This window comes from Toxorhynchites rutilus, chromosome 3 (assembly GCF_029784135.1).
Source record: "Toxorhynchites rutilus septentrionalis strain SRP chromosome 3, ASM2978413v1, whole genome shotgun sequence".
Classification (NCBI taxonomy): Eukaryota; Metazoa; Arthropoda; class Insecta; order Diptera; family Culicidae; genus Toxorhynchites; species Toxorhynchites rutilus.
In genome coordinates this window covers 329,940,229-329,962,787 of record NC_073746.1, presented here as the reverse complement: position 1 = coordinate 329,962,787, position 22,559 = coordinate 329,940,229, and the positions used below count along the sequence as shown (strand labels likewise).

General features: G+C 40.3%; 5 protein-coding genes across 5 annotated transcripts; 4 read left to right on the top strand and 1 right to left on the bottom strand.

Annotated features, from left to right (window-relative positions):
• Positions 1-207: 207 nt before the first annotated feature.
• On the top strand, positions 208-3,373 carry LOC129774584 (uncharacterized). The gene is made up of 2 exons (XM_055778348.1): positions 208-1,209; positions 1,256-3,373. Exons 1-2 carry the CDS (start codon positions 208-210, stop codon positions 3,371-3,373), a joined length of 3,120 nt encoding a protein of 1,039 aa, XP_055634323.1.
• Positions 3,374-4,377: 1,004 nt separating this feature from the next.
• LOC129778416 (uncharacterized) lies at positions 4,378-5,560 on the top strand. The gene is made up of 4 exons (XM_055785306.1): positions 4,378-4,625; positions 4,704-4,795; positions 4,872-5,058; positions 5,117-5,560. Coding segments are annotated over exons 2-4 (630 nt in total). The 5' UTR covers positions 4,378-4,625; positions 4,704-4,793; the 3' UTR covers positions 5,558-5,560.
• Positions 5,561-7,308: 1,748 nt separating this feature from the next.
• LOC129779953 (putative nuclease HARBI1) lies at positions 7,309-9,493 on the bottom strand. The gene is made up of 5 exons (XM_055787749.1): positions 9,244-9,493; positions 8,462-8,650; positions 7,961-8,396; positions 7,748-7,892; positions 7,309-7,686 (listed from the first exon to the last, which is right to left on the bottom strand). The coding sequence occupies exons 2-5, from the start codon at positions 8,575-8,577 to the stop codon at positions 7,406-7,408; spliced, it is 978 nt and encodes a 325-aa protein (XP_055643724.1). The 5' UTR covers positions 8,578-8,650; positions 9,244-9,493; the 3' UTR covers positions 7,309-7,405.
• Positions 9,494-10,972: 1,479 nt separating this feature from the next.
• LOC129774583 (uncharacterized) lies at positions 10,973-12,184 on the top strand. Its single transcript, XM_055778347.1, has one exon. The coding sequence runs from the start codon at positions 10,973-10,975 to the stop codon at positions 12,182-12,184; it is 1,212 nt and encodes a 403-aa protein (XP_055634322.1).
• A 166-nt stretch (positions 12,185-12,350) lies between these two features.
• LOC129774582 (uncharacterized) lies at positions 12,351-13,136 on the top strand. The gene has a single exon (XM_055778346.1). It carries the CDS (start codon positions 12,351-12,353, stop codon positions 13,134-13,136), a length of 786 nt encoding a protein of 261 aa, XP_055634321.1.
• The last annotated feature ends 9,423 nt before the right edge of the window (positions 13,137-22,559 follow it).

Sequence of the window (22,559 nt, the reverse complement as noted above, 5' to 3'; positions counted from 1 at the left end):
ATCGCACGTTGGATCTCGTCACTCTCGTTGGCCGATAGGCTGCTCCAAATCTCTCGTCGCACGTGCTCTGCAAGTCACCAGGAAGAAAAACTCCGGAAGGTTCGCTGGATCTGAACCTGTTTCGTAAGTTGAGGTTACGATCACCACGTGGACTTCGTAAGTGAGGCATCGAAATTGGTGGGTACTCTCAATCTACACTATATGAAGATGAGTTCGAACAAAAAATCATGTATTCGGAAGTCTGTTCAACTGAAAAATCTGCATCGTAAACGGGAGAACTTACTTGGGTCTGCTTTACTTATCCAGAAGTTCAATGAAACGTTCGAGGCTACTCAAGTTAATCAAGTACCGATTCGTATTGAAAGGTTAGATCATTTGTGGGATAAATTCGAGGACACGGAGGATGATATTGAAGCGTTAGAGGATCAGGAGGACGGGTTCTCGGAGACTCGTCAGGAGTTTCAAAATTTATACTTTGAGCTGAAAGCATCTTTGGTTAGCAAGCTACCGCGCCCTGCTGCTGCACACCCATCTTCTCCCGATCTACCTCCACCATCTCGAAGTGTACCACATACTACCCAATCCATTTCAGTGAAGCTTCCAGAAATAAAAATCCCTGAATTCGGAGGCAAATCGGATGAATGGGTCGAGTTCCGTGATTTGTTTAAATCTCTGGTGCACACCAATACACAATTGTCGTCAGTTCAGAAGCTTCACTACTTGCGCAGCTCATTGCAAGGTGAAGCATCTCGTTTGATCTCGTCGTTGGCGATCACTGCAGATAATTACCCCGTCGTATGGAAAACGATCTGCGACCGGTATGAAAACAGAAATGTTCTCGTGAAGCAGCATATGTCAGCGATTTTGAAGGCTCCCAACGTAAAAAGGGAATCAGCTTCAGCCCTCGCCGAGTTGGCTGATGAGTTTAATCGACATGTGAGCATTTTAGACAAATTGGAAGCGCCCGAAGCGCATTGGAATTCATTCGAAGTGGAGCGATTGAGTAGTTTGCTCGACGATAAATCGTTGATGGAATGGGAAGGACAGTGTGACGAAAATGCCGTCCCACAGTATAAAGACCTGTTGAGCTTCATTTTGAAACGGTCACGCACACTTCAGATGTGTAAGCCAAACTTAAGTCAACCAGTGACAAGTTCCATCAAGCCCAACCGTGGCAAATCTTCCTCTCACGTTGTTTCTGAGCGTGTGGTAAAGTGTCCCAACTCACGCAATCACGCCTCACGCAATCTCTCAGTGTGAGTCATTTTTGAATCTATCTCCGAAAACTCGATTGGACTTTGTCAAGAAGCATCAACTTTGCATTAACTGTCTGCGTGGAGGTCATTTGGCTAAAGACTGTCGCAGTAGCTTGTATCGGACCTGTGCGAAGAGACACCACAGCTTACTACACCTTCCTCCCGTTACATCCGTTCCGAGCGTAGTAGACGAAGAGGCTTCTACATCCACTACTTGCATAGCAGTTGGTTCAGCAGATAACATCGTCCCACATGCGGGAAACTTGTTTCCGAGATCGGTAGCACCATCGGTGGTGCACTCACATAACTCACCACAGGCAAATGGGTCGTCGTCGGTAGTTGTATCGTTTCCGCATTCGCGCGTCGTTAATAGCCCCTCTCTCTCGTCGTCGGTTTATCCGTCTGAATCTAATGAACCACTTCCTTCTTGCTCTTACGATAGCACGATATTGCCCAATCCGATAGCCAAACCTCGAGAAACAATGGTGTTTTTATCCACTGCGTTAGTACGAGTACAGGACGCCAATGGTATTGGCCACTATGCCAGAGCCTTGCTCGACAGTGGGTCGCAATCCAACTTCATATCGGAGTCATTATGTCAGAAGTTGGGATTGAAACGCACTCGCATCAATATACCCGTAAGCGGAATTGGTCAAGCAACAGTCAGTGTACGTTATAGTGTGCAGGTTGCTCTCGCTTCTCGATTCGGAAAATTCGTACAGGATATAGATTGTTTAGTGCTCCCGAAACTAACTGTGAGTCTTCCTAGTTGCCATGTTGATATCTCGCGGTGGAACATTCCACGAAATTTACCATTGGCGGACCCAAAGTTCAATATTAGCCATGGAGTGGATTTGATTGTTGGGGCCGAACTTTTCTTCATGCTGATAGAATCCCATCAAATGATTTTGGCTGATAATTATCCTACGTTGCAGAAAACTTTGCTTGGTTACGTCGTATGCGGCAAGTATTCAACAAACATGGTCAAGACGGTGGCATGCCATGTGGCCACTGAAGCTGATATAAACGTTCAACTCGAGAAGATGTGGGAAGTAGAGAACTTTGACGTTGGCAAGTCTCTCACCCCAGCTGAACAGGATGTCGAAAACCACTTTCTGCAAACCGTGTCACGCGATACTGATGGACGATACATTGTTCGCTTGCCCTTCCGGGAATCGATGGCTCCCCTGTTGGGTGACGCCTTCGACCAAGCAGTTCGACGTTTGCTGCTTATGGAGAAGCGGTTTGTTCGGGACAAGGATCTGCAAGACGCCTACGTAAAATTCATGGACGAGTACGAACGATTAGGGCACATGGAAGTTGGTTCACGCGACGCGGGCCCACAATATTTCCTTCCCCACCATGCTGTTCATCGTCCGGAAAGCAGTACAACAAAAACTCGAATTGTCTACGATGCTAGCTGCAAGGGAACCGGTGCTCTTTCCCTCAACGACGTCCTTCACACTGGTCCCACGGTCCAGCCACCACTGCTATCCACCGTGTTGAATTTCCGGATGCCGCAGTACGTCTTCACTGCGGATGCGGAAAAAATGTTCCGCCAAATGTGGGTTCATCCAGAAGATCGGCGATATTTGAAGATCGTCTGGCGACGCGATCCCTCGTTGCCACTACAAGTGTACCAGCTGAAGACGGTGACCTATGGACTTGCATGTTCACCGTACCAAGCCGCTCGAGTACTCATCAAGCTCGCCGAAGATGAGGGACAAAACTACCCGCTCGCTGTGGAAATTGTGAGGAGTCGTTTCTATGTTGACGATGTTCTCGCTGGGAGTGACAGCCTCGAAGAAGCCACCGAAATTTGTCGCCAACTACGGGAGCTACTCGATCTAGGAGGATTTTCGCTCAGAAAATGGAGTAGCAATAACCAAGCCGTCCTAAGACACGTCCCCACTGACCTGTGGGAAAGTGCGCCTCAGATGGAATTATGTCGTTCGACGGTGACTGCTCTAGGTCTTCTATGGAGTCCACAAAGCGATTGTTTCGGCTTTAAGGTCCCGCAACTAGCAGACTTGCGAATTGTGACCAAACGCATTGTTGTGTCTGAGACTGCTCAACTGTTTGACCCTTGTGCGACTTACCTCGACGAGAGTCCGTAAAAGAGTGGGTGAATGGTTGGTGGGGAGATGCTCGGGTCGTGTGTGTGAATTGAGGCGTTACTCGTTTAACGGCTTTGTACTACTCCGCTTGCAACGGTGGATGATGGTACTAGCATAGTTAAGCTCCATTCACAATAGCGTTTTATATGCCACACATCTTCCCCTCTCTCTCAAAAAAAAAATAATAAAAGAAGCCAAAATAAATAAATTTCAACTGAGAAAGATATCGTCTTAGAATAATAAATTTGACAGCTTTCGTCAAACTCTTAGTCATAACAACACTCGTAGTTTTCGAACGTATCATCAAGAAGCTTCGACAACTATTGTAGTATGTTTTTATACACCGCATTTCCAGGATCGCATTCAATAAAGACGGTGTAATTTAGGTCGGTGTAATTGTACGTGACCATCTTGTGATATCAGTTGTCTCTGACGTTTGCCAGTAAATAGCGAATGGAACGAAGTGAAATGTAACGAACAACAAGCAAATCTTTGACAATCTGGTGTGCTCAGTTTGTTGTTGCTTTTTTTTTTTTTATTTAAATCGTTTATTTTTACAGGCTCAGTTACATAGGTTTAAAGGAGCCGAACTCCTTACTGTATTGTTACTAGTATATAAACATTTTTCCTTAATTCTAATGTTAATAATATAGGAAACCGATTACTCGCGGTCAACTCGAGTTTAGAAGGGTGACATATTTTCTTCAGGAAAAGGAGGGGATATGAGGATATGTTGACAATGATCACACTCACACTCTCAATCACACTCTCAATCACACTCATCACACTCAATTCTTAAACCTATCTTATATCTAATATGTATTTACATTTCATCTTATTCTTAAGAAGGGATCCGATCTCTCACAAAGGAAAAGGAAAAGGAAAAACTAAGGGAATTTGTTGTTGCTTAAACTAAATGAATTTCTTCCACAAGAGCACTGAGGTATACACCCTTATTCTTGTTTTCGTACGAATAGAAAACGTTCGAAAGTATCACCCTTATTCTTGTTTTCGTACGAATAGAAAACGTTCGAAAGTATGCCTCATTCGTATCCTTGGTTTCGTACGAAAGAAATCTATCCATTCGAACTTTCGAACATCGTTCGTTCGAACGAATTGTCCTATCCTTGTTTTCGTACGAAAGTGTTTTTTCGCCTGTCAGTCAAACGTTAATGTTGGGTTGCGAATCAGACGAAGCGTAGAAGAAAATTCAATCGATGTTTACGTTTTTGTGGTTTATTCAGGTGATGTGGTATGTAAAAGTTCATTTTCTTTTATGTTTAATTCTGAAATTCTATGTGATGTGCTTTAATGTTTATTTGAATTACAGTGAAAAATTGCTGTAGAAGCAGAAAGAAAGACATTTCCAATAGAATATTTCAACTCTAAAACCTAGACGAAACAGAACCTGGATAGAACAATGTAAGTGAACAATGTTTTAAGCCATTCATTTTTTTTTATTTTAACCTAATCATTTTATTCCCATCGGACTGTTTAGGTCGAAACCATCGAAATCCAAAAGCACAAACAAGGATCAATACAGCCGACTGGTTGATCTCTTGGAAGAGCAGCCGGATATCGCGAAGGGTTTCGCGAAATGCAATGCTTCTCCCTACTGGAATTCTGTGGCAGCCGAGTTGAACAGTCTTGGGCCACCAACTAAAGATTCAACTGCGTGGAAAAAGGTAGATACATTCAAAGTTCTGTATTTATATTCGTTTCTCTAAACCAGTTTTTTTGCAGGTCTGGTTCGATTGGAAATCGAACACGAAACGCAAGCTAGCCCACAACCGTCGCGAGCAATTTGCTACAGGTGGGGGTCCTAGTAAGTTTATTGAACTTACTGCGCTGGAGGAACGAGTTGTTGTTCTTGCAGGACTTGCTCCAGCAGTTGAGGGCATAGCCGACACTTGCAGTTTCGGGCTAGAACCTAGCGCAAATCAATCAATTCATGACAGTGGGGAATCTGCGTCGATTGAAGATAATCGAATTCCGGAGGATAGAGCCAATGAGAATAATGAGACGCATACATCGAAGAAGAGGAGGACATCAATGCACACATTGCTGGAGACACAAGTGCAAAACCAAGCAACGTTTCATGACTCGGTCACCAATATTCTAAAATGCTTTGAAAAAAAACTGCTGATTTGGTTCATTATAACAGACAGATTTCGAAACAGTTAGAGAACATAAACGAAACTATCAACAATGTGCTGATGGAAAATCAGAGGTACAATCTGGAATTAGAGAGAATTAATCTGGAAAAACTGAAAATTAAAAAAAGGATTCTTGAGATGGAATTAAGCCGTCTACAATAGACATTTCGATTTTAAAACAAATGTGAATGTAATGTAATGTGAATGCTAAGCTATGTTGTAATTTAATGACATGAATTTTAAAAGTATATATTGTAAGGTGAATATATTACATTTTCGAATGTAATAGTTAAAAACTACTCGAAAAATTAGAAGTGCGATATCGAAAATTTAAATAAGGTTGTACCTTCGTGAGAAATTATCACATGCAAATAAAAAATACATAATTTCAAAACTACATTTATGTAAGGTCTACTTATTGCTTTGATAAATATAAAATTCGAACACCAATCTTTCAGAGTACCAAAAATCGATTCTTTGTAGTGTCTTATAAAATATACAAGTACTAGTGTTTGTTATAATTTTTAATAAGATGCTGAAGATTTCATTTTGATTCGTGTCGCCGTTATGGTTTTCTGATTGTTCAAAGCTTTGATAGCATTAGTGACGAACCTGATCGAGTTAAAACTACACAGTTCGATTGACAAACTAAGAATCATTTTTATTTCCTGTCTGAGCTATAAAGATACAGTTCACTTTTCAATGCTACTTATATTAAACAAAGTGGCCTATTGTCCTAGATCGGTCAAGTCAATGAACAACAACACACGTTAAATAAGTAATGCTAACATCAACATGTGAGATATCACGTCACTGACTAGGTGGTAGTTGGTGACTCGGTGCATGTTTGTGGTCCAACTTGTTAATGTTTTCAACATGTGATACGTTATGGCGCTGGTACAAGAATGTAGGTGGTCAGGATCGTTGCTACTGTTGTTTAAGTTCTACCTGAGTATTCGTATAGAAAATGAAAACAGAAAAACATTGTATTTGGATCAAATATTGTTTTTGGTGGGTGCCGCGTTTGCTGACAAAAACAGCGGCGAGTTGATGATTCAATAGTCGGTTTGGCATTGTTGAAGCGAAATTGAGTTGACTTCGTTCTACGTTTTGTGACAATGGATGAAACGTGGATCCAATCCCACACTCCTGAGTCCAATAGGCAGTCTGCAGAGTGGTTGAGAAATTTATTTATATATCCCATACTATAATGCCGGGTGTTCGGGTTCGATTCCCGTTCTGGCCGGGGGATTTTTCGTCAAAGAAAATTCTTCCGGTTTGCTGTGGTCACGCGTATTCTAGAGCTTGCCACTCCAGAGTACATTCAAGGCGTGTTATTCGGCATAGAAATCTCAACCAAGTATTAATGAATGACCCTAGTTAATGCATACGTTGAGACGGCAAAAGTTCCACAGCGAACGTTAACGCCATTCAAGAATATCATAAAACCGATGTTTGTTTTATCGAATTACGATTTAGTAATATCATGATAAATAAAATCGGGTTTTCCCATTTTATACAATTTTAGATATATACGATGTATAATTTAATCCACGTTACAAACGAGTGTGATTTAATCCAACTTTATATACAACTTAGAATATGCAAGTTATACGATTTGAATCAGTTCTCAAGACAAATAATGGATACTGTTATGCTGCAATGATGGAAAACTATAGAATTTACCTCAACTTGAATAAATCATGCGTTTTTCGATGTAATATTTCACGATAATAAATATAATTGAATGTGTTTTAAACTATACTATGTAAATTAATGTTTTCGTCAGTGAAGGAAATATTTATTTGTAAATATTTAACATATATATGAAGGGTATATAAAATCTAGAATATAGGAATTCGACACTTTAAAACATCTATTCAGTTGACTGAACCTCATCATTGTCGTTCTTAAAATATAAACATATATTGTGCAGGGCACAGCAAACACTGATAATTTTTGCCGCTTTGGTAGGCGTATAATGGAGCTGACGAGCACCAAGGATACATCGAAATCGATTTTTTAGAACTCCAATCGTTCGCTCTATTATCCCCCTTGCTAAAACATGCTTGCTGTTAAATTCGCTTTCTGGACTTTCTAGTTCTGGAGCTCGATAAGGCGTGAGCAACCACGGCTCGGAAGGATAACCGGCATCACCTGCAAAATAACAGAAAAATGATTGTAAATTATGTACATCAATGTTATTCTTGTAAAGTACCCAAAATTTTGGTATTTGTGTCACCATTCCTATGCATTTCCTGTAAACGTGCTCTTGCTGAACTCAAACTCCAAATATGAGAGTCGTGATTAGACCCCTGGAAGCTTGCATCAACGAATCGAATACGTTGGGTGTGATCACATATCTGTATAAAAATTTACGTTTTTAACAAGAAAGGATATTATTGAAAAATTCAAATAACAATCAACTTACTATCATAGTATTCAGACTATAGAACCCTTTCCTATTATAAAATAGATTCCGGTCTGCAATTGGCGGAATAATTTTAACATGCGTGCCATCTACACACATAATAACGCCCGGAATTCCCGATTTTTCATAAAAAAATCGCTTTGCTTCCCTCATTTCTTGTTGTGTCATTTCGAAATTTATCCATTTGGTGCAAATCTTCCTTTCCAAAATAATCAACATCTCGTCGAGAACTTTGGAAAACGTTGACTGGGCTATAGCCACATCGTAGTCCTTGCTAGCACCATGTTGATAGCTCCCTTCTGCGAAAAAACGCAAGCAGACAGCAAGTTTATCAGTCACCGATAGACCGCCTTTCTTTTGACGTGGAAATTCATTTTTTATCTCTTGTACAATGTATCGAAATGCTGTTTTATTCAAACGAAAGTTCTTCTTGAATCTGAAAATCAAAAATTAAAATGTCTTATAATAAATCATCTAGCTCTAAGAATTGATCATTCTTACTGTGTTGTTGATAAATTCATGATGTTGGTTTTCTTTCTAAGGTTACTTCTACTCATTCTCAAAGAGGGGGTGTTGTCTTCCATCATTGCGACATAACCCAGCATAACAGTATCCATCTTTTGCCTTGAGAACAACAATTTCAACTGCACAAGCAAGTCACTCGATTTCCACCAATTTATCAACACGGATCTAGAAAAAGAAATAAACCAACGATCTGTAAAGAAGTCGAATTTGTACAATCGGCAAAACCATTGGTGACATTCGGATTTTAAAAAATATAATCCTCTTGAAATCTTTCATACAAAACAAACGCTCTTTTGTAGCGGGGAAAATACACATTTCAAAAACTGAAATTATCAATGAAAATTCATTTCTCACGGTCTGATGAACAGCTTTTATCAATTCAAATAAAATTTAAAACAAAAATCGCACTTAGAATAAAGTGAAACACAAATCGTTTGTTTATCTTTGCTTCATTACAACTGCGACGGGAAAAATACACATTTCAAAAACTAAAATTATCAATGAACTTTGATTTCTCCCTATTCGATAAACAGTTTTTATTAATTCAAATAAAATATAAAATAAAAATCACACTTAAAACAAAGTGAAACACATATCGTTTGTTTATCTTTGCTTCATTACAACTGCGACGGGAAAAATACACATTTCAAAAACTAAAACTATCAATGAAAACTCATTTCTCACTGTCTGATGAACAGCTTTTATCAATTCAAATAAAATTTTGAAAACTATCGCACTTAAAACAAAGTGAAACATACATCGTTTGTTTTTCTTTGTTTCTTTACAACTATTTATTTTGCAGACGGCGACATTGATTCTTTGCAGCGATTTGACAATTCAACTTCCCTAGATAAGATTTAAATTTCGAAACACATCTGGTAACACCAACAGTGTTTACATTCGAAAGTGGATTCGTTCAGCCAGGTTCGAACGAAACCAATGATACCTTCTCCGAACGTGTTCGAATCAGAGCGTTCGAACGAAAGCAGATACGGCCGTTAACAAGAATAAGGGTGAATTAATCATGTTTTACCTGTTTTTCGTCAATATTTTCCTCGCTTGAGGACTCAACATCGGAGTGCTTCGTGACCTGCTGTATGGTTCGCCCTGTTCGACATGCGACTGCAAAATGTCCTCGTTTGCCACACTTATCGCACGTCCTGAATAAAGCGGGACACTGCGGATTCCGGTGAAAAATTTTGTTACATCTTGGACAGCGTGTTCGACGTCCTTGTGTCCGTGTAAGCGACCGATTATCTCCTGCTTGTAGGCTGAGCGATAGCCTTCGAGAGATCAACGAGAACCTTCTCGATTTGTTTTATTCGTTCGCTTGTGTTTTCGGTCTTCTGGTGCTCGGTAGTGTTCGACTCATGACATGCGGCGGTTTCTTTCGTCTTCGATGTGGGCTCGTCGACATCGTTGTGGTTATCCACACTGCAAACATTGCTACTGTCGCTTTCGCTTTCTTCTTGGGCGCTTTCATTGGTATAGTCCACTGAGCATTCGCTGTTGCTACATCCGTTGCTACCATCAAGATTTGAACCATCGATATCGCTAGGGTTTATTACTCGCGTCGGTTGATTGTCGGTTGAACCGGACTGGTCTCCATCGTCTTTCGATCGAACGTATTTTCCGTTGCTTGCCATGGTTTTCGGAAGTATTAGTTTCAGAGCTTGCGAATTTTAACCTGCAATTTGCAACATGTTCATTATTACTTTTGAGGTTTAAAAACATTAGCCATCAATTAGGATAGCTGTATGCATTGGTCGAGCTTATTACGTTATGGAGGCAAATAATTTCGTGACACTTTTAATTAATGGCATGCGTGTCATAACAACCAGGCATTTTTTGCATGATTCATTGCTTTGTTTTTTGGTGGTTGTCCCAATCCACTAATGCTAGAAATGCTTTGCAATAACACCAACAGCAACCATTCAGCAATGCGGCATCGTTTTGAAACGATTCGAGCAAATTTGCAAATGAGCATTTTATAATGGCGTCGTTTTCAAACGAAGTTCAACATATTTATGATGGCGTCGTTTCGAACGACTGCAGCAGTTTTGCAGTTTTTGTTTTTGCATTTTTCCAATTGTGCAGTTTGGAAGCGAATCAAGCATACCTTTACTATTTTTTGAATGCATTGGCGACGCTATTGTCCCAATCCGCTTGTTATGAGCGTGGCTATTATATTTACAAATTATTGAGCTGGAAATGGAAGATTCCATTCGGCTCGCTTTAATAAGATGGCAGGATCGCCAAATGTGCGACTTACCTCGACGAGAGTCCGTAAAAGAGTGGGTGAATGGTTGGTGGGGAGATGCTCGGGTCGTGTGTGTGAATTGAGGCGTTACTCGTTTAACGGCTTTGTACTACTCCGCTTGCAACGGTGGATGATGGTACTAGCATAGTTAAGCTCCATTCACAATAGCGTTTTATATGCCACACAACCCTCTAGGTCTGCTTGGCTCAATAGTGATTAGCGCTAGAATGTTCGTCCAACAACTTTGGGCCAAAAACATCTCATGGGACGAAGAACTTTCTCCAAAAGACAGTGAGTGGTGGATGGAATTTCGAAAAGAGCTGGGCCTCCTCAAACAGCTTGATATTCCTCGTCGTGTTCTATCAAATCCAGACCGCAACTACCAGCTCCACTGTTTTTGTGACGCCTCTGAAAAGGGCTATGGCTGCTGTGTTTATGTCGTTGGTCCTGATGGAGAGGAGCATCTTACCAGCCATCTTTTGGTTACCAAGGCTCGAGTTACCCCATTGCGCGGATTGTCGGTGCCACGTCTCGAGCTCTGTGCAGCGGTGGTTGGAAGTCAATTGGTGAACAAATTACGAAATGAGACGGACTTCTCGGGACCAGTTACCTTTTGGACAGATTCGACAGTAGTGCTGTATTGGCTTCGTGCTCCGCCGTCCAATTGGAAAGTGTTTACCTCTAACCGTATCGCCGAGGTGCAACGACTCACCAAGGGTTCCGAATGGCGACATGTTCCAACGGAACACAACCCAGCTAATCGCATTTCACGTGGGATACGCCCTAGTCAATTAAGGGAAGATATCCTATGGTGGTATGGGCCACAATTTCTCAAGCATCCGGTTACCTGCTGGCCTGAAGCACTGCCTAACTCTACGCCCTCTCGGATCTCGGAAGTAAATTCCGAAGCACGCCAAATTGTCGCATTAAGCTGCCTGGAGGTCGATGATTCTATTATCTCCAAATTTTCCGACCTGGGGAAGCTCTTGAGAACAGTCGCATGGTGCAAGCGATTCTCTTACAATATACGAAGGGAGGCTAAGGAACGTACCATTGGCAGACTGACTCCAGCAGAAATCGAAGGGGCTCTCAAATCACTTATTCGCTTGGCACAGGTAACTACTTTTTCCAGTGAAATAAATCAATTAACTACTAAAAATCAGGATTTCAAACGTGATGTCGTCAGTGATTCTAAATCGCCTCTTAAGAATCTCAATATTTTCCTCAATGACAATGGGTTACTTCGCCTGGATGGTCGTTTGGCAAACATGGATGGTTCATATGATACAAAGTTCCCCTTGTTGCTCCCGGCAAAACATCATTTGAGCTGGTTAATTGCTCGATCATTGCATCTACGTACTGCGCACTCAGGGCCATCACTACTGCTTTCAACGATTCTGGCCTTTACGGGGGAGGCAATTAGTGCGTCGAATCGTTAGAACATGTATTACTTGCTTTCGTTGCTCACCTCCTCCTGGCACACAAAAAATGGCACCACTCCCAGCGGTGCGAGTTACTCCTGCTCGAGTGTTTTCGAAGGTGGGATTGGATTATTGTGGGCCATTTAACGTTCGTCCGTTGTATGGGAGAGGGGCTAGCGTCAAGATGTATGTCGCCGTGTTCGTTTGCCTGTCGGTGAAAGCGGTTCACGTCGAAATCGTCCCCGACTTGTCGTCCGCCGCATGCATTAATGCGATAAAACGGTTTGTTGCTCGACGTGGACGGTTAATCGAGCTCCGGTGCGACAATGCAACAGCTTTCGTCGGGGCCGATCGCGAGATGCGTGAACTTCAACACCGTTACAGGCAGCAGTTCCAAACCGATAAATGGGAGAGATACTGCCTCGACTCTGGAATCACCTTTAACTTTATCCCAGCTCGGTCACCACACTTCGGGGGGTTGTGGGAGGCTGGGGTTAAATCTTTCAAGCATCATTTTCGACGGATTTTTGGAAATTCGTCATATACGATAGACGAGCTAACAACTGCTGCCACTCACATCGAAAGCATCCTCAACTCCCGGCCTCTCACTCCCCTTACAGACCACCCCAACGACCTCTCCGTATTGACGCCCGGCCATTTTCTCATAGGGGAACCGATGTTTTCCATTCTCGAGCCCGATGAGTCCAACGTCACTATAACCAAAACGTCTCGTTTGCAGGAAATGCGTCGTGCTGTTCAAAACTTCTGGAAATGCTGGTCCAGAGACTATCTGACCCGCTTACACCAGCGCTCGAAGTGGAGGTCGTTCTTCTCAAACAGCCCAACTTTCCTCCATTCACATGGCCTCTTGGGAAGATCATCGAAGCTGTCGTCGGATCTGATGGATTGGTACGCGTTGTCCTTGTGTGAACCAGTCGTGGTCTCTTCAAGCGAGCAATCACAGAAGTGAGTGTGTTACCAATCGACACGGTGGAGGACGTCAACGAGGAAACCCGTACTAGCGACGAAGACCAAGCTGCCAATGAAACCCAGGTCGTCGAGGATGGCACATCGAAGCATCGAGAATAGTTGAACCTGATTGGTTCAACGCGGCCCGGTCTGTTGAGGGCAGAAATTTATTATCCTAGTTTGAAATTATAAAATACCTAAAATGAATTGTATCCTAAATGAATTTGTCGTAGAATTAATTGTAGTGTAGGAAATTTGTTTGCTATAAAACGTAATCCATCAATGTAACGTAATAGTTCGCGTCAATCTACTTCCTATCACTGTTTGCACGCATACATATGCAAATAACAATTATAAAAAAATAGAATCCATTGTATCGATCACTCAGTCTGAATAAAACTATCGTAGCAGCAGGATATACCAAAATCGAATTTCTTCAGTTTTCCGAAGGTTTTACAACCACGTTTTCCTTGTCGGAGTGCCCGCGTACAGTTTCGTGCCTAGTTGAACAACATTTTTTCGCTCGAGCTTCTGGGAAGCTACTTCAACCTCAACTCTCGTCGCATGCTGTCAACAGATATTATCTGCCTTGCTGGAAATCCCCAAACATTCGAGGAGGTAAAGGAAATCCTCATTAACGCTCTTGGCGATCGTCAAGAGCTAACATATTATAAAAGCCTACTTTGGCAAACAAAAATGACAGATAATATGTATGTCCATAAATATTACAATAGATGCAATGAAATAATTCAAAACATCAAAACTCTAGCTAGACAAAAAGAGAAATATAGAAACCATTGGGAGGCAATCAATTCATTCATTGAAGAAGACGCATTGGCAGCGTTTATAGCAGGATTAAAAGAACCATGTTTTGGATATGCACAGGCTGCCAGACCCGAGGATATGGAATCGGCATACGCTTTTGTGTGCAAATTCAGATCAAAAGAAGCCATCATCCCCCGTCCTGGAGCAATCCATAAAATGAACACAAACTTTAAATCTTACAACTATCCTGTACAAAATAGTTCAAATACTGAACAAAATAATCGCAATAACGTATTATTCAACAATAAATCACCATTTAATAATAACCACAAAGATAACGTACAACCCATGGAAATAGGTTCAACGAATTCGAGATTGACGTTGAACCGTAAACAGCTCTACAATACGGAAATAAACGACAAAATCCCCGACTCAGAAAACGAAGAAGACCTAGACTTAAATTTTTGCTGGGATCCAACAAATCAGAACGAGACCTAAATTTTTTACCCTACATTATGTGCAAAAACTTTCAAACTAAGCAAATTATTAGACTTCTAATTGACACAGGAGCAAATAAAAATATAATTCGCCCGGGAGTCTTAACAAACACGGTCTTAACAAAAAACACAAAAATTAAAAACATAGCTGGTAACTACCACATTAACAAAAAAGGGAAAGCCAATTTATTAAGCGTGGACGTTCCACCACAAGATTATTATGAATTGAAGTTCCACGATTTTTTCGATGGCATTCTGGGATCAGAATCCCTCGCGAGAAGCAAAGCCAAAATAGATTACGAAAATGAAGTCGTTAGTTTTAGCAACGCCCCAATACCCTTCAAGAAATATTTCCCTTCCAAGAAATTATCATGTCATACTATTGAAATTCATACATTAACAGATGGAGATTGGCTCGTACCAACCTATCAAAAAATATGTAAATCTATCGTTATTGAACCCGGTTTGTATAATTCAAAAAATAAAAAATCTACCATTAAGGTCATAACCAATAAAAACATACCTCCACTTTTAGAAGGACAATTGAAACTAAAAGTCAATAATTTCGAGACGATCACCCCTATCCCCATAAAATCGAATTCACCGATAGACAAAGAAGAGTTATCGAAAATCATTCGCACGGACCACTTGTCTAAAATGGAAAAAGATCGTCTCTTCGATATAATTCTAGACAACCAAAGTGTGCTTCTGAAACTGGAAGAAAAATTGACCGCTACCCCTGTCATAAAACACAAAATCACGACAACCGACAACGTACCCGTCTATACTAAATCATACAGATATCCCCACGCATTTAAACAAGATGTAGAGGAACAAATAAGGGAATTACTGGAGAACGGAATAATACATCCGTCTGCCAGCCCATATTCATCCCCCATTTGGGTGGTGCCCAAAAAACCCGATGCATCAGGTAAACGTAAAATCCGAGTTGTTATAGACTACCGAAAGCTGAATGACAAAACCATCAGCGATAAATTCCCGATTCCGCAAACCGAGGAAATCCTAGAAAACCTAGGCAAATCCGTCTATTTCACTACAATCGACCTCAAATCTGGATTCCATCAAATCAAAATGGATCCCGAAGACCAACAGAAAACAGCTTTTTCCACCGGTTTGGGACACTTTGAATTTTCCAGAATGCCTTTTGGTCTAAAGAATGCACCAGCCACATTTCAGCGTGCAATGAATAACATTCTAAATGACTACATCGGTAGCATTTGTTTTGTATACCTGGACGATATCATTATTATCGGTAAAGATTTGAATTCACACTTAACCAACCTCTCAAAGATCCTAAAAAGACTCGGTACCTTCAACTTAAAAATACAATTGGACAAATGCGAATTCATGCGCAGAGAGACCCATTTTTTAGGCCATATAATCACACAAGAAGGTATCAAACCAGACCCTGAAAAAATCAAAAAGATCCTCGATTGGAAATTACCAGAAACCCCTAAACAAATTAAACAATTTTTAGGCTTATCAGGATACTACAGACGATTCATAAAAGACTATTCCAAACTCGTAAAGCCAATGACAAAATTCTTAAAAAAAGAACAGACAGTCAACATAAACGATGAAAGTTACAAAGCAGCTTTTCAAAAATTGAAAAACGTAATCGCGTCAGACCAAATTCTTGCTTATCCTAATTTTCAACTCCCATTCTTACTAACAACAGACGCTAGCAATTATGCTATAGGCGCAGTCCTATCGCAAATCGAAAACCAAATAGAAAGACCAATAGCATTCGCTAGCAGAACACTAACGAAATGCGAGACAAACTATAGCACTATCGAGAAAGAAGCACTTGCCATTATATGGGGAGTTAACAAATTCAAACCATATCTCTATGGCAATAAGTTTACACTCTTCACAGAATACCAGCCCCTTCAGTATATCAAAAATTGCAATAAAAATTCAAAAATTTTAAATTGCAGAATTGAACTCGAAAACTACGATTACACGATAATTTATAAGCAAGGCAAAACGAACGTAGTTGCCGACGCTTTGAGTAGGAAAATTGAAGAGAATGCAGAAATAAACCATAATAATGTTGATTCCCTCATTACAGGTAATAACCCACAGGCGGATCAAATTGATTCATTAGGTCAGGAAGAGAGCGATGGCGAAACCATCCACTCGGCAGATACTTCGGACAACTACTTCATCCATTTCACGGAACGACCAATTAACTATTACCGAAACCAAATCATTCACAAGGTTTCCAACATTAACACAGACGTAAACGAAACACCGTTTCCAAATTTTCAACGAACAGTAATATACAGAAATAAATACGATGTCGGGAACATTACAGAATTATTGAAACAGTACCACAATAATAAACAGACAGCCATTATGGCACCAGAAAACGTAATACCAATGATTCAAGAATCATACCGACAACACTTTAACGAAAATGGTCATTTTGTATTGACACAATTCCAAGTGGAAGAAGTAACGAGTGAAGAAAGACAAGACGCTATAATTAACAAAGAACACGAACGCGCACATCGTGGGATCACAGAAGTAGAAAACCAATTGAAAAGAAGCTATTATTTCCCCAGAATGGCAGCGAAAATTAGAATACTCATCAAAACATGCAAAATCTGTAATATGCATAAGTATGAAAGAAAGCCATATAACATAAAACTTTCCCCAAGACCCACTACAGATAAACCATTCGATAGAGTCCACATGGACATTTTCCAAATCCATAAACAGAACTTCCTGTCATTAGTCGATGCATTTTCAAAGCACGCCCAGCTGATACCTATGGAGACTAAAAATCTCGTTGATGTTAAAGATGCATTGGCCAAGTACTTTACCAACTTCGGCATACCGAAACAAATAGTAACAGATCACGAGACCACCTTTAGGTCTATACAACTGAAACATTATTTAAATAATCTAGACATCGAATTGAGCTATGCTTCTTGCTCTGAGTCTAACGGCCAAGTATAAAAAAAAGACGGGTAATGTCGGGGACATAACCGGAGTGACGTAGGACTATACAAAGGAGACAACTTTTGTTAAATATGTATTTTAAATATATTGTTTTATTTTCTTCTCCTACGTGAATACCTACCTATCTACCTGAAAAATGGATTAGTTTACTGTTTTCTCTTTATGAATATGTTGATGGTTCTGAAAAGAACCTTTGGTGTTGTGTTTTTGTTATCACTCGATATTCCCATCTTGTTCGATTAAACCTTCCTGTTTAGCTATTGCGTTTGCCACTCGCCACAGCTTTCACAGTTGGAAAATTTCTTCCCATCCAGCTTGTGACATATTTTACAGTAAATTACATTCAATGGCACGTCGCATTACCACCACTCAGTATCGGATTGGAGGTAATTTTAACCTGTAATTGAACATTTGCGATGACAGTGGTACAGTGTCGACTTTCAATGTGGGGTCATAAAGTCTGCTTCATTTAATATTGGAACAAATTCTTTTGCTCATTGTGGCGCTCCTAGTGGACGGATTTGGAAACTTTTTTCACCCACGTGTCGGGAAATTCATTACCTTTCACCATGTATTTATGTCATAACACCAAACGATAGCATTTTGTAAACAACCGCCATGGAAGCCGAACGGAGAGATAAAATTGTGCACAGTTTTCTTGAAAATCCATTGTTGTCGGCATCTAAGCTAGCTAAACAGCTTAAAATGCCCAGAAATACCGTATGGCGTGTTATCAAGCAGTACAAGGAAACATTAACGACGGCTCGGAAGCTGCATCCGAAGCGTCGGAGTGGAACTGTCGACCGGAAACTGCGTGGGAAAGTCATCAAGGCCGTCAAGAGGAATCCCAATCTTTCAGACCGCGATTTGGCCAATAAGTTCCAGGTGCGACGAATTCGTCTCCGGGAAGGAATAAGGTCATTCCGAGCCAGCAAACAGCCAAATCGGACGCTGAAGCAGAACAATGTGACCAGAATCCGTGCTCGAAAGCTGTACGACCAAGTGCTGACCAAGTTCGACGGATGTATTCTGATGGACGATGAGACCTACGTGAAGGCGGACTTTGGGCAAATCCCAGGTCAAAAATTTTATTTGGCGACGGCTCGGGGGGATGTACCTGCAAAATTTAAGTTCGTGTTTGCGGATAGAGAAATACTGGGCAATCACGAAGCGGAGGCTTAAGGCAAAGGGAAAACTTGTTAGGAACATGACTCAAATGAAGAACTGGTGGAATCAAATCGCCAAAACGGTGGACGAAAAGGGTGTGCGCCGCCTAATGTGCCGTATTACGGGAAAAGTACGAGAATTTCTTCGAAACAGCAATGAATAATTTTTTTAATTTTTTTTATGAAAGAGTAAAGAAAATGCTACATTTGTATGAAAAACAAATTATGAATTCGTTAATAAATGACTGAACTACACGCAATTGTTTGTGTTCCAATATTAAATGAAGCAGACTTTAATTTGGACCCCGAACTCTATGTTTACAAAAATGTCCAACTAAATATGTCGCATTACAGGTCCGTCCAATTAGCTAAATGTCGAGATAAGTGTAAATTACTGTACTTTCAAACTAGAAGCAATTTAAGAATTGGTGAAAATCGATAAGCTCAGAACAACTGCCAAATTCACATACTCATCATATCCTGGCAAACAAATTATGAAAAAATCAATTTGTGTTTTATTATTATTCTGGATAATGTTTTAGAAAGCATTGAACTGTATTTCCTAAACTCTTGTTTGGAAGGTTTAATGGCCCTGAAAAGCGCCTTGTTTTATGGAATGGTTCCAATTTAGAAAACTTAGTACTCGTGGTTTTGAAAAAAACCATTTCGAACGCCCTCGATGCCGCCTTGTTCTGGATTTGCCACCAAAGCAGTTTGTATAAAGAACAAACTTTTTTTCATCTGCTACCTGATGCCGTTTTGCGATTGCGTTTGCCACTCGCCACTCGCTGCAACTGCCTGTTGTCTTGATGTCCACCGAACCGAATGTGTTCTGTTCCGAATGTGGGTTTTCTTATCGTTGCGAGCAGCTTTGCCAGCTAACTCGATCACTTCGGCGGCCGAAACTATATAACGCCGGCTAGGTGGACTGGTGCACTGGTACTAACGCGCTCGGCCTGGCTACCCTTGCGGGGAACTCCAGATCAACACGGTTCGAGCGGGATTTTGCCTTTCCCTTCACTTTTCCTCCTTTACCATGTCCAGACATGGCTGCTTGGGTTGGTTTGTTGATGTGTTGTGATGCGAACCGATGTGGTGTACGGTTTGAATGAGAATGATCGTTACGGCAGCGGAGCGGGGATTTTTAAGCTAACTGGCTGGCTCGAGAATTACGCATGTGTGAGACTGCGACCAATGTTTCGTTCATTTTTTTCTTTTTTCTTTCCAATCGTGCTTCATTCTATTCGCTGCTGCTCTGCTTGCCCGTTTTGGTCGGTACGATTTGAGCAGCACAAAATGGACCAATAAAAAATGGGCACATAGTGCATTTTGACAATGCTTGATATTTCACAATTATTCAATTATTTATCCCAAGAAAAATTAAATGTTATTCGTTATGATAGATGCGTAGATATATTCCCTATCAATTGATGCAAAAACCTTTGCGATCTATTGAGAAATGCTCGAGTTATAAGCGTTCCAAATCTTGCATTTTTTCCTACTTGTTCAGTGCCTAGATTTCCATTTCACCCCCTATATCTTCCGGTTAGACGTAGTCCTACGTCAAAACCCATTCTACAATAATAGAAACATTAAATACGAATAAACATAAATTCCCCGACTTAGAAATCAAAGCACTTGTCTTATTAGCAGTGTCCCTTTATAACACCTCTGTACATTCAGCAACTCAGTTCACCCCAAATGAAATTGTATTTAACAATAGTAATATTATTTGCCCAAACCAAAAACAAGTCGAATCCGAAAAATTATTTACGAAAATTAAGGCAAACTTAGAAATAGCTAAAAATGTTCAACAAAAAAGAAACGAAAATAAGGAAAACGCACCAATATTACAAGAAAACCAAGTTGTATACATTCTTCCAAATATAAGGAAAAAACTAGATCCAAGGGCTAAACCCGCACAAATTCAAAACGTCACAGAGAAAACATTCGAAAACAGTAGAAAAATTAAAAGACATAAACGAAAAATCAAACGTTTAGGAAAATAGTCTGCATATCTAATATACCCTTTCGTAATTCCAGATGCATCAACCAACATCAATCCTTGCAATAATACTGCTCACAGCACTGGTGAAATCACAACATTTAGAGATAAGGAACCTGTTAGAAGACCCAATCTTATTACTAAAAACAAGAAATTGTAGACTACAGACTGGAGCCATCAAAATTATACATCCAATAAACATTACCATTTTAGAAAACAATGTTCTCCAATTCACCACGTTAGCCAGGAAAATAAATAAAGAGCTTCCAATTTCTGAACTCGTTCGGCGGAAAAGTCAACAACCTACGTCAAATAAAACCAATGACACCCAGGAGAACTAAACGATGGGACGCGATTGGCACCGCATGGAAATGGATAGCCGGATGGCCAGATGCTGAGGACTTAAGAATCATCAATTGCACGAGTTAACAACAACATCTAAGCCAGGATAACCCAGCAACATAAACAACGAGCCACTCAACATCATCACTCCATTTCTTAATATAAACAGAAAACCGCTAAGCTAGCCGATAGATAAATAATGCCAAGAATCAATTAGTGAAATGATAAACAATCTCACGGTCATCGCGAAAGAATAAACAATCCCACGATCAGGATTAGACATGAATATCGCGTCTTACTAAAATCTGTTATAAATATCAGGGCAAATGAATTGTAAGTTTAGTATTAAGATAGAAGTGAATAAACGCACAGTGGTGCAGTGAAAAGAAAGAAATTGTTTTTTTTAGTTAGTTTTAGAGTATAAGATTTAACTCACGCTCAATGACCTGATCGATCAAAACAACCGACAGATCCAGGTCAACAACGCGATCAACACTAGAATCGACGAGATACTAGCCACCGTTAATAAGATTATCGAAAATCAATCCTTTGCGAATAAAAACCTATCGGAGGAAATGGATGCAATAACACTCTTGCTGTACATGAGCACGATAAACGACATTCTAGAGGAGATAGAAGACACAATCCTGAGGACTCGAATAGGACTCGTCAACAATAAGATACTCTCACTGAAAGAAATTCTCACTATAGAAACCCTGGTAAACGAACAAGGCATTCATACACAATCTCCCGAAGAAGCTCTAAATTTTGCCACACCGAAAATTGCCACCAGAGGCGACCTAATGTTCTACATTCTACAAATCCCCAAAATAGGAAGGAATTGTGATACTCTCGAACTAATACCTTTGACAGTCAATGACACGATTATAAGCAACCTTCCATCTCACGTTATACGAAGCGGAAACGACTTATTCGAAACGAACAACCCATCAAGCATAATCCAGAGAGAATCATTTCTAAAACCACTGAAAAATAACTGTTCTACACAGATTATACTAGACAGAGAGAGCCACTGCGATGCACATTTCGACAATAGCAATTATACTTCTAGACAACAATAAAATTTTAGTTAACAACGCCAAAGGATCGCAAATGAATTCAAATTGCGGACCACATAACCGTACACTTTATGGAAACTTAGTCATCACCTTCATCAACTGTAACGTAGAGATAAATGATAAAACCTACACGTCAGCGGAGCTCTTCAGCGACATCAAGGAGATTCAAGGCGCCTTCTCAAACCTCGCGATAAGACGGAAAATAAAGAAACAACACGACATCCCCCTTATTCATAATCAGACAATTCTGAACCGAATGGAATTAGAGCACATAAAATTGAAACAATTCGAACATCAGAAAATGTTACTACTAACAATCGGAGGATTTTCGTCAACAACGGTAATTGCAATAATCATGGTAGCAATCTGTCTTTCTAGAAAGAAAGTTATCATAAAAATGGGAAAGAAAAACCCCACTCGAAGTAATAACAAAAGTACGAGGACGTCCTTGATTCTGCCCCCGGAGGAGATGAGTCTTAATCATAAACGCGATCGGACAAGTTGAATAAAGGATAGTTATCCTAAACGAGTTTTTTATTTCCTTTTTATTCCTTTTTTGATGATTCACCTTAAGTGAATCTT

Excerpts from the sequence above, each read along its gene's own strand:
- LOC129774584 (XM_055778348.1), top strand. The coding sequence starts at position 208 with ATGAGTTCGAACAAAAAATCATGTATTCGGAAGTCTGTTCAACTGAAA. Across the intron at positions 1,210-1,255 it reads ACGTTGTTTCTGAGCGTGTG|TGTGAGTCATTTTTGAATCT; the intron begins GTAAAGTGTCCC and ends GCAATCTCTCAG.
- LOC129778416 (XM_055785306.1), top strand. Across the intron at positions 5,059-5,116 it reads ATTCAACTGCGTGGAAAAAG|GTCTGGTTCGATTGGAAATC; the intron begins GTAGATACATTC and ends GTTTTTTTGCAG.
- LOC129779953 (XM_055787749.1), bottom strand. The coding sequence starts at position 8,577 with ATGGATACTGTTATGCTGGGTTATGTCGCAATGATGGAAGACAACACC. Across the intron at positions 7,893-7,960 it reads ATAGTCTGAATACTATGATA|ATATGTGATCACACCCAACG; the intron begins GTAAGTTGATTG and ends ATTTTTATACAG. Across the intron at positions 7,687-7,747 it reads CACAAATACCAAAATTTTGG|GTGATGCCGGTTATCCTTCC; the intron begins GTACTTTACAAG and ends GTTATTTTGCAG.
- LOC129774583 (XM_055778347.1), top strand. The coding sequence starts at position 10,973 with ATGTTCGTCCAACAACTTTGGGCCAAAAACATCTCATGGGACGAAGAA.
- LOC129774582 (XM_055778346.1), top strand. The coding sequence starts at position 12,351 with ATGTATGTCGCCGTGTTCGTTTGCCTGTCGGTGAAAGCGGTTCACGTC.